The sequence below is a fragment of the Vicia villosa genome, unplaced genomic scaffold, assembly GCF_029867415.1.
Source record: "Vicia villosa cultivar HV-30 ecotype Madison, WI unplaced genomic scaffold, Vvil1.0 ctg.002683F_1_1, whole genome shotgun sequence".
NCBI lineage: Eukaryota > Viridiplantae > Streptophyta > Magnoliopsida > Fabales > Fabaceae > Vicia > Vicia villosa.
The window spans coordinates 248,389-260,481 of record NW_026706003.1 but is presented as its reverse complement, the minus strand read 5'-3'; the positions used below and the strand labels follow the sequence as shown (position 1 = coordinate 260,481).

Genomic DNA, 12,093 nt, shown 5'->3' with positions numbered 1-12,093 from the left:
TCTTGATGATACCAGAGGCTGTTGTGAAATTTGTTAAGCCTCCAGCTGCTGTATCGATCAACTGCTTTGTCTTGATTCTGAGCCCGTTGACAAACATTTGCATCTGTTTAGTTTTGTCCATATTGTGTGTTGGACATGCCACCAGAGTCCTCTTGAATCTTTTATAGGCATCGCCCAAAGACTCACGCTCCTTTTGCTTGAAGTTCAGAAGTTCATACCTTTTTCGTAGAAAGACTGACGCTGGAAAATATTCATTCAGGAAAGCCTTTTCCATCTCTTCCCACGATGTGATACTACCCGCTGGTAGAGAATAAAACCACTCTTCTGCCTCTTCCGCTAGAGTGAACGGAAACATCCTAAGCCTCTTTGCTTCTTCCGTGTGACCATCAATTTTTAGAGTGGTGCTCATGGTCAAAAATCTCTGTAGATGCTTGTTTGCGTCTTCGTTAACCTTTCCGGTGAAAGGTTTTCTTTCAAGCTGATTAATGGTGCTTGGGTGCAGTTGAAAGTTGGCAGCATTTACCGGTTGGTTGACAATTGTTTGTCTTCCCCCCGGTGTGTTTGCAACACCGTAGTCACCAAGGAGCCTCTCAGGAGGAGGAGGATTTTCACCCATGACTTCTTCACTTTCAGAACCTGAACCTAAATGAACTGTAACCGTTTCTTCTTCAGATTCTAGCTTTGACAACCGAGCTTGTCTACGCCTTGCGTGCAAAGTTCTTTCAATTTCTGCGTCAAAAAGAAATTCAGCCGAGGTCTTACCTCGCATACACAGATTAGGCAGATATTAGAAAGAAAAAAAAATAAATTAAAAAGTGCAGAAAATAAAATTTTAGTCGCAGAGCAACAAAATTTCAATTAAAGTTGAGTCAAAAATCTGTATTTTGGCAGTCCCCGGCAACACTCAGAATTAGGGTGAGTGGTGGATTTGGCATGCAACACTCAGAATTAAGATCTCTTCAACAAGTTCATAAAATTCAGTTACCACATCCTTAGGGTGTTTCCTCCTAAGTCCTTAGTGAGAAAACCTTTGGTCTTCCAACCTAAATCCTAAGTCCTTAGGAACCTAAATTGAAATCAAACTTTTATATAATCAAGATTATGTGGTAATTATAGGGTATCCCTAGTCCTAGGTGATATCTACTATAATCAAATTATGCACAAACCCTAACAACTACAGTCCTGTATTGTTAGCCGTAGATTACTCCTTATTTGACCGATAAAGAAAATATTAAGAACATTGCATAATTTAACTGAAAATCATAAACCAATGTATTGACGAAATCACAAATTCATCGTTATTACAAAACCAAATCAGGACCACCCCCTAGCATTGAGGGGTTTAGCCTCTCATAATATTCAAGAAAGACAAAGTAAAGAATTTAAACATTACAAAGATAATGGGGAACTTTGATCTTCAATGGTGTCCACCGTTGAATCTCTCCGTCTCCGACACCCTTGATGAAGCTATCTTCTCTCCTCTGTGGTTTTCTATCGTATGATGCAAAAATTGTCCTCTCCTTGTCTCTCAATCCTCTTTTAATCCCTCTAGGTTTTCAGATCTCAGCCGGAATACCCAAATTGCCCCCAGAACTTTAAAATTGTAAAAACATAGAAAATCAGAAATTCTGTCCGCACAGGGTGACACGGCCGTATCACTTGACACGGGCTGACCGTGTCAGCTTCTGCCACTTTTGGGGAGAATTCTTCAGCAGGTTGAACACGGCCGTGTCACTTGACACGGTCTGACCGTGTCCGTCTCTGCCTCTTTTGGCTTTGACTTCAACATCAAAGTTGTAGCCCTTTTCGTTAGCGAAATTTTGCCACCAGAACCGCGTCATTCCGAGTTACGAAGCTCCAGTTATGATCAAAATACTACACGCTTGTCACGATTTTCAGCTTCTTTTACACCAACACTTGTGCAATTTCCATCTGATCCAGAATTAACCTACAACCACCAACTAGAGAGATCAAAAACATCTAAAAAGACATGATAAAGGGAACAAAAACATAATGCAAGCAATTAACTAATATTAAAGGAATCAATGAAAAACTCTTGAAAACAACCACAAAGTGTTACCAAGTATGACGATCTTATGCCGAATTTATGATGAAACTAAGTAGAAATGGTGACCGATCATTAGGTCAAAAACCCTAATTGTCGACCAGATGAAATTGATGACTGTAGGCCTTGAATTGATGTGTAATGCCTTATGGATATTGTCATATGAACTAATTGAAGATGATTGAAGCCTTTGAGTGATGCCCTGGGGATTTCTAGGGTTTCCCAAATGTGATCCCTGATTTTAGTCCTTGATGGGCTCAAAACCCTAGACTAGTGAAGTAAGCAAACCTGAGTCCAAGTGATGGGTGTGTAATCAATCATTGGTGAATAAAAATGAAGTTTTTGAGTCCTATGATTGTATTGGAGACTAATCCTTCTATTGATTGATCCTTTGCCTGAGCTCTTTTGTTCCTGAGCACCCTCGACTAAGTATAAGGGTAATAAATGACTGCTCTGAGCATTTGTTTTAACTTGATGAAAAGCTTGGAGGTGTGACATCTCAGGGGGGGGGGGGGTCAAAATTAGGGTATGACACAATCAAAATAAACCAACGTGCATTTATTCAAAAGAAAATGATCATCTACTCAAAGGACTATCTTCTGTATCCTCAAAGTACACATCCAGCTAAGACAAATTGCTCATCTACTCAAAGGACTATCCTCAAAGTACACATCCAGCTAAGAAAGATATTTCTATGCCTTGCAAGTACAAATAGAGCTCTAACGGATATATTCCTACAAGCTTCTATATAACTAGCACCTCTTGCAAAGAAGAAAAACAACTTTCACATTCAAGCTTAAATATCATTTTGAATCAAAGTCAAAAAGCTTATCTTATTCATAAGAAAAGGAAGAAATCTTATCACTGCCAAATAGTGAATCATCTTCATATCATCCACTAAATATTTTGTATATCCTCAAGAGATATAAAATCTTGGTTGTAACAAAGAAAAAGAAGAATCTAAAGTGAAACTTTAGTGATTGTAAAAGCCTTTTGAGGTTGTGTAAAGCATAACATTTTTATCCCTCTTTAAAGGATAAAAGTGTAAGATATAAGAAAATCTCACTGTGTGTGAGGACTTGACTAACCCTTTTGGTGAACCAGTATAAACCTTTGTGTGTTCTTTATTACAAGTCTTATATTTCATTATATCTTACTCACACACATAAACTAAATTTTTAAGAGGTCACTGTTCAATCCCCCCCCCTTTCTAGTGACATTTATTTCCAACACATACATCCCTTTAGCATGAAAGAATCCCACCCTTACCTTAGGTTTTGGATTGAAGCCAACTCTATCTTCAACCTTGAAATTCTCCTCTTCTCTCCTCTCTTCTCTTCTTTCACCAAAATCCCCAAATGAGTTTCTAATTTCTATTTCCTCTAAAACCCTTGTTTTAGTTACCATCTTAAATTACTAATGAGCTCTAACTAACACCCCTCACTTACTAATACCGACTTAGGCCCAATAATCAACAACACTTACTATCTTATATTATTTACTAATAATTCCCAAATAAAACAACTTAAAATCAATTAAGCATATAATTAACACATAATTCACAATTAGTTCACATAACACACATAAATAAATAATTAAAAAAAATGGTCGTTATAAAGAAGATGACCGGAGCGGAGCTCCAGCGTCTGTGTGTGTTTGAACGTCCGCCCCCCTGCTCACGTGGCAATGTACCATTGGTTCTTACTCCATTTATTTTTGTGATTTTGTTTTACTTCAATCATTGATTCACTGCATGGCGCGATTTGATTGGCCCACGAATTATTTTTTGTCCTTTGTGACTTAAAGTCCACTATGCCCAGTTGATACCATGTTACGTTTAATTCATGTATAGCATATTCCAAAAATAAAAATGGAATAATAATGTAGTTGGGTTGCGAAGCTTGGGCCTGAAACATTTCTGGAAACATACCTCCTCATTACTAATGCACACACAGCCTGTTGGACCTAGGCCTGGGCGCAGCTACTTTCTCCACCCCCCCGAATTAGGCCCAGTCACGTCTTTAACTAGATTCAGTTCATTTTTAATTACTGGTTTACGCTCCCAGTTTAGATAATTCCTTTTATTTTAATCTTGTTTCTTCTCTAATTTTTGCTTCATAAACCAGTTTCAACCAAAATAAAAAATGTATAAAAAATACTTTTAGATATTTTAGGATGTTTAGGTATTTGTCAATATTTTGTAAAATTTTTTAATTGTTTTAGATTTTTTTAATAAATCATTTTCCTTTTGTTATGTACATAATACTTTTGTTTTAGTCCCCTTTTGTAAATAATTTTGTTAAATGACTTAGGAGTTGATTTTAGCCTTGTTTTTTTTGTATGAATTTAGTTAACACATGCGTGATTGTATATGTAAATTTTCATGTTCTAATTCTAATTTTTGAATAGATTTTAATTGAGTTTCTTTGACTTGTTTCATGTATATTTTATATAAACTTATATAGTTTTTGTCATTGTTTAAGTTGCCTTTATGCGATGTTTTGGTTTGTAATTAGGCCTTAGACTCTCTTCCTTAGTAAGGTGACAACTATTGGGTTAGTGGATTAGGTTAGCCCCCCTTTATTCATTTCTTTTTCTTTTTCAATTTTAAAACACTTAATAAATGAAGAGGCGAATCACATCATTATTCACCTAAGTGGAAGAGAAGTGAGTGGGTGTATTCCCTGATCTGCTTCAACACCACTTATACACTCTTATATGATTCAACTCGCAAAATAAACTCCCTTTAAAAAACACCTAACCAAAAACACTCAAAACACCTAATAAAGGTTCAAAATTAAAACAAAATAGAAAAATGATGAGTGACCCCGTAGTGAGAATTGTTCATCATCCCTCTACAATTAAAAAATACAAACCAATGTTCTTTCTATTCTAAGAACAAGTTAAGTCCATTCCATACCTAGGCGTGTAAGTCTCCCAAGGTCGAGCATCGTGGATTGTGACCTTAACCTCTGTTCACCTAAAAAACACAAAAACAAACAGAAACATGTGAGCCGAACTACGACGCTCTGATTCCTGAAAGGGATACGTAGGCATTGGGTCGCGGGGCCTAAGCGAGCACAACTGTAAATATTCCTTCCTTTCCCCGCATTTCTTTTGCATGCATTCGCATTTAGGTTAGACATAGATTACACCCATTAGATAGAAACAAATATAGGTGGATACCATCGAGTACGATGGACGTGAGGGGTGCTAGTACCTTCCCCTTGCGTAACCGACTCTCGTACCTAGTTCTCTGGTCGAAAGACCTTGTTCTTATTCAAGTTAGGTTTTCTGATATCCGTTTCCTCTGATGGGATAAATATATTAGTGGCGACTCTGTTGTTCATTTTTCGCGAGCGTGCGACAAGTCCAACTTACATTTTGAAAAAGTCAAAGACAATTATAGAGGTGTATAATTGATTTTGAACCGATTTTAACATGTTTGATTCTTCTATAGAATAATTGATTATATCTCCATATTCAATTCTTCTATTTGAAGGTAAATTTTTTAATTTTTGAGTTCCATTTAATCTTCGATTATGTCTCCATCTTACAATTAAATTTAATCTTCAAGTGACTTTTATATGAATATATTAAATCACAAATCAATTTATCTCTAACTCACTTTTAATCAAAATCAATTTTACATAATCAATTCATTTAAAATTAATTTCTGCCAAATGTAGTACCAAACACGCTTTTAGTGTGCCATTTGAAAGAGATTAATTCAAGGGGACATAATTTTCATGAGGAAAGAAAAAACACAAACGTGATTTATCATGTAACGTTGCGTGGAAATGCAACCGCGCGTTTGTTATAACAACTTCTGCTTAATCCAAACAAACCCCAAACGCTTGATAGAATACCAAACATAAATACTTAAAAAAAAAGCACAAGAAAACAAAACAAACGAGGCTGAGGTTTTAGGAAACACTTTACCCTTTTCATCTCTATTGTCTTCCCTTCCTTTTCTAGGGTTTATAAGGTTAGGGTTTCATCCACCCCCTTCTCTCTCTACCTCTTTCTCTCTCCTCTTCTCGATTACCAATGGATAGGTACCAGAAGGTCCAGAAACCCAAACCAGAGTCTCCCATCAACGAAAATGAGATCCGAATCACCACTCAAGGCGCCATTCGGAACTACATCACCTACGCTACTTCACTTCTTCAGGTCTTTGCTTTCATTCGGTTTCGTTGAATAATCTTCGTTTCTTAGATTCGTTGCATGCTTTGATTCGATTAACCTATTGATGTATCGTTTTATTGTTTTTGGTTGTGTTTGGTTTGTGGGATTGAGGTTGTTTTTGATGTTTATTGTGTGGTGTTTTTGGAATGTTGGAAGTTGTTAATGTTGATTAGTGAAATGCTGAGTTTGGTGATTGTTAATTGAAGTTGTTTTTGTGTGTTGGAGTGCTCTTTGTTGAAATTGCTAAGAACGTGGTAGTGGATATGCATACTGTTTGTTGAATTGATTGAATGGGAATTTAGAATAACCAACGATGGTCCATTTTCTGTTCGCTAATTTGTTCGTTGTGAATCTATTGGAAGCTTATTGGTGTTTCTGGATTATTTACGTTTGGCTTATGTGTGTTCTGATAAAGGAATCTACACCAGTTTAATTAATGTTGGGGTATTGCCAGAGTTATCGATAGCGGCCGCTATCGGCGCTATCCTGGGATATCAGCCCGGTGTGATGACTCTCCGCTATTTGATGTTTAGCGGCCGCTATTTGATGTTTGACAGGTAGCGGGAGATGGCGCCTCCCATCCCGAGCGGGTTGGAACGCCAAAACCTAAATTTACCCTTAAAATAAATGAATCTGGTTTGATTTTATATTTGTTTTTCTTTACCTCTGTTTTTTTAAGTAATAGTCATTTAATAACTCTATTTCTCTTCTTTGATGGTTTTACATTAAATATATGTTTAATAAATCATTCATATAATTAGTCTAAAAAATTAGTCTAAAAAATAGTCAAATAACGGTTATCCCGCTATCCCATTTTTGGAGTCGGCCGCTCCGCTTTGCTATCCGGAATTGATAACTCGGGGTATTGCTTTAATCCGATAAACAATGCAACAGGGAAATCATATTAAATGCAATGCTGTGTGTGGATGTTTACTAGGGTTTTGTAATAGGCATTTTTTCTTACTAGTTATTTCAAAAAAATGTAGCAGTATCATGAGCGTTCTGTATAAGCAAAGTGCTAGCTAATGGTGTGTTTTAGGAGACTGGTTTTGAATTGGTGGCAGTATGAAAGAAGTAATTGGAGATGTTAAAAATTAGGAAGTTATCTTGTAGAAGTAAGCAGAAATTGTAATAAGTGATTGTCTTAAGAAGTATGATAGTGTCATTTTGTGTTTTTATTAATACTTTGAATCTTTGATTCTATTAAGCCAATCAAAATAAGGACCTAATTGATTATTGTTCCAGAAGCACCGTCATCGTACACAGCAGATGCGTAAAATAGATATTTATTTAAGACAGACAGTTAGAGAAGTAAATATCATTTGAAACATTTGTTAGAATATAAAGTGCAAACTTAATTTGATGTTTGCTGCACCCTTGTATCTTTTCACCTGCTATCCATTTGTACTGTGTAGTATATTTTTTGATATTTCATTTCTACCCATTTTTGTTTTGTTTGAATCTCTTATTTGAACCACCCTTTATGCTGGGCCTCTGTTGACCTTCTTACAATAGTTAGCCTTAAGATTTGGACTGTTGTAATAGAAATCATAGATTTCTATCATAGATTTCTGATTCAAATCATGCAATGCAATCAAACAAACAAATGTATCAATTCTAGTCAGAAGTTGAACTGGAACCTATTAGACTCATAGGCGTGTTGTAGATACTGGGAATTGATCATTTTACAATAACAAGAGAGTTTTTTTACTTTCACATTGGATACATCAGATTCTGTCAGCTGACTGATGAAGAAAAATATGATTTTAGTATTTTTTTTTTCCTTTCATTTTCCCAATGGGTAGTTCAGTAGGCTCAAGAGGAACATATTTTTTCTTGCCATTATTCTATTGTTCTTCATATTGAGACCATATCCTTCTTCTAACTACAATTCTGTCCTCCAAGGTTTTATAATTTTAATATTTTTCTTCCAAATTTTTCAAAATCGTCTGATACTGACTATAATCTTTGTGTTTTGAACATAAACGTTATAACTTTTGTGTAACATGTGATTAATCTCAGGTTTCTAAATATTATTATGCATCACATGTGATATTATTCTCATTATCTTGACTTAATGTTTTTTTTTCCTTTTATGTTTATATGCATCTTTTACATATTGTTTTTGAAAGTACATTACATACCACTTTGTTAACGAAATATATCAATCACCATTCATAAAACAACATTTTTAATTTTATTGTATATTTCAATTTGACTGCAATGTTTCAGATCACTTGAGTTTTTCATTATTTAAAATCATTTTGTCTCTCCCATCTCATTTACTTGAAGTGATTGTCCAATGGCTTTTAAGTTGCTTCTTTCTTTGGCTTAATATAATTTATTTGTTTTAAATATGCGTAAAATCATTCAAATACTGTTAAGTGGCATATGCATTAGAACCTTTTTGCTGGTCTATGTCATCTTATAATTGTATTCTGTATTTCATCCAGGAAAAGCAGGCTAAAGAGATTGTCTTGAAGGCAATGGGACAAGCAATCAGCAAGACAGTTGCCATTTCAGAGATTCTGAAGGTCATTTCTTTGCAAGATGCTCTTCTCTTGCTCTTTTTTTTTTTTTTTTTTTTTTTAAATTCTGCAAACCACAGTCTAGCATATTTTTCTGGTAGTTAGTGAACTAATAAAAAGTTCACTGGTCAATAAATCTAAAAAAAGGTTGCGAAAAGTTAGAAACTTAGAATAAGAATTTAAAATCTGGATAATACATTTACCCTCAGAATTCATCTTGATTTTTCGTGATTTTTTTTCAATCTCCTTAAACAGAAGAGGATTGCCCATTTGCACCAAGATACTGCCATCAGCTCAGTTAGCATAACAGATGTGTGGGAGCCCATTGAAGAGGGTCTTGTACCGTACGTTTTGTTTGAAATTTTAACATTCAGTATTTTATCATCTTTTTCTATTTGGATGGCCAAGTTGTTGAACCTCGACTTTTAATGCAGTGTGGAAATGACTCGACATGTCTCTATGATCTCAATCACCTTATCAACCGGAGAATTAGACAAAAATTCCCCTGGGTGAGTTCCTTAACTACTTTCATGATCATATTTCCTTTTTAATTGAAGTATTTGCTTGTTACCATAGCATTTTTGGGTAAAATTTTAAGGTTATATTTTGAATCATCTTTTGGGTTGTTTGATTTATTTAAAATGTCTACATGATTTCATATTTAGGTATCAACCTCCATCTAATGTGGAACAACCAAAGCCACACTCTAATTATCAGCAGCAACCTATAAAACCAGCACAAGATTCTTACAATGCTGTAAATGAAGGTTACCTACCACCAATAACTATATTAACTATTCATTAAAATAATAGGTTATTGAATATACATATCCTAACTTTTAGTGCATCTTCTTATAGACTCGTATGGCCGAGGTCGTGGTCGAGGTAGGGGGAGAGGAAGAGGAAGAAATTGGGGAAGGGGTGGTTATGGAAGTTATCAAGGCGGTTATGGAAATTATCAAGGTGGTTATGACTATTACCAAGGTGGATATGCAAATTATCAAGGTATGGATTCTGAAAGCTGGAGTTCAACTTACTTTTTGCAAGGTTTATATTTAATACTATGGCTGTGTATGATTCCTGACAGATAATGGTGGATATTCTAATCGTGGCCGAGGTGGAGGTCGAGGCAGAGGTTGGGGGTATCGTGGTAAGTTTAGTTTATTACAAATTTTCCCTGGATTTATGTGATGATTGATATTATTGAATGTTGTAGGAGTTTTCTTTATCTCTTTCAAGGGCTGAATTCCTGAGTGTACACATCTCTTTTTCTGTTTATTATCTGAATGTTATAATTAAAAAGGAGTTTTAAGAAAAAGCTTTTTGCTATTAGCCTTGTATATTTCTACATTTTTCTCTGGAGGTATGCAAGTTATGAATGCTGCATAATTATAACCTTTATTTCAGTACGTGCATTCATCGATCAAATGTAGGAAACTCTTATTTATAAAGGAGATGCATGTTTAATCGGATAAAAACCTGATTTTCAAATGTTGCATTCTGTACTAGGTACTGGTTATGGTGGTGGCAGAGGCGGAGGTTATGAAGGCGGAAGAGGAGGAGGTTATGAAGGTGGAAGAGGCGGAGGTTATGACGGTGGCAGGGGTGGGGGTTATGAAGGTGGCAGGGGCGGAGGCTATGAAGGAGGCCGGGGCGGAGGCTATGACGGTGGCAGGGGTGGAGGCTATGAAGGCGGCAGAGGTATGGGTTATGTAGGAGGCAGAGGTGGAGGAATGGGTTACGTCGGAGGCAGAGGTGGAGGTATGGGTTATGAAAGAGGCAGAGGTGGAGGCAGGGGATATGGCCGTGGCAGGGGAAGAATCGGTGGACGTGGTAGGGGTGGCGACAACCAAGCATAATAGCAATGGCTGTTGCTTTCATTCATGCTAAATGCTTGCCTTAATAGTGCAGTTATTTATTAGAATACTGTGTTGATAGTATGATGTGGTTCATGATACAGCCAGCATTAATGTTTTTTCTTCATGAAACTGATTTGGGCAAGGTTTTGTTCATCTTTAGATTTAGCTGGAAAAAGCATCTTTGGTTTTATGATTGCTGTAATTCATTACACTTTTTATGGTTTTGCAAACACCATATTTTTATCTGTATCTGGTTTCTATATGGCTTTCAATTTAATCAAAGTGTAGCTCTTCTTTTTTTCTTTTGCTGGTGATTGCACAATTCAATAAAGTCTAACTCTTTTTGCCCCATATTTTTGGATTTTTATTTTCTCATGTTACATTCTAAGACGAGTGTTATGTTGGTGATCTCATCACTAAAATTTAAGTTCTACTTAAAAAAAGTGAAATTTAACAAGTCTTACTAGTATTAACATAGGTATAGTCCCCTCATGTTTTATTTCAAAATGAGAGGACATAAATCCCTTGTTTTTGGTCTTGATTTAATCATTGAGCCAAACTAAATTTAATTAATTGATGATAGTTCAATCCATAATAGTTAATTAAATGAAATTAAATTAAATTAAGTTAAATCAGTCTTATTAGAATTCAATTTGTAAACAATCCAAGGAAATTAATTTATTTATTAAACACATGCCTAGGAATATTGTTTCTTAGGAATATTATTCTTACGAATAATATAATATTTTATAAATTGAAACAAACACACCCTTACAAAATATACTTAATATTACTAAACATTAATTATTAGGTGAGAAGGGAACCTCAATTAATTTGAGTTCGATAAGTTATTGATTTTCAGAGTTCAATTTTCAGAAGCATCATTTTTAAAAATACTTTTTTCTAATATTTTAACTTAATATTTATAAATAAATAACTTAAACAAAAACTTAACATTAACCTCAATTATTTTTTAATAAATCAACAATAGAATATTCCAATCCTAGACCTTCTTTTTTCATAATTAATAGAATCATTTTGAATTTTCAACTAAATAAATTAAAACCAAACTAATAAGTTATTGTACATTCAAATGGAAAGCAATATTTGTGACTTTTGACATAGAAATTTGCATACATGTTATTCAAACTAAGAAGTTAACCTTTGATGTTTAAGTTAATTTATTCTCTTTCCTACAAATATGTAAGGAGATGTGACGCTATAATGCCTATAATTGTTAAACTCAAATTGTTAAACTGATTTAACTTAGATAAGAAGCTATTGGTTTATGATTCAATTCTTGTAAGCAATATTTTTTAATATTTCTTTTAACTTAATAAATTATTGAAACTTATAGATCAACAATTTAAAAAATATTAACCTTAATTATTTTTTAATAAATCAACAACTTAATATTTTCAATCCCATTAATATAAACTTTAGGAGATTTTTTT

At 34.7% G+C, this 12,093-nt stretch overlaps 1 protein-coding gene across 1 annotated transcript; it reads left to right on the top strand.

The window, feature by feature from the left end:
* The first annotated feature begins 5,911 nt into the window (after positions 1 to 5,911).
* On the top strand, positions 5,912 to 10,941 carry LOC131639534 (glycine-rich cell wall structural protein 1.0-like). Its single transcript, XM_058910026.1, has 8 exons — positions 5,912 to 6,238; positions 8,707 to 8,787; positions 9,037 to 9,125; positions 9,216 to 9,290; positions 9,447 to 9,547; positions 9,639 to 9,785; positions 9,868 to 9,930; positions 10,290 to 10,941. Exons 1-8 carry the CDS (start codon positions 6,116 to 6,118, stop codon positions 10,637 to 10,639), a joined length of 1,029 nt encoding a protein of 342 aa, XP_058766009.1. The 5' UTR covers positions 5,912 to 6,115; the 3' UTR covers positions 10,640 to 10,941.
* Positions 10,942 to 12,093: the final 1,152 nt, after the last annotated feature.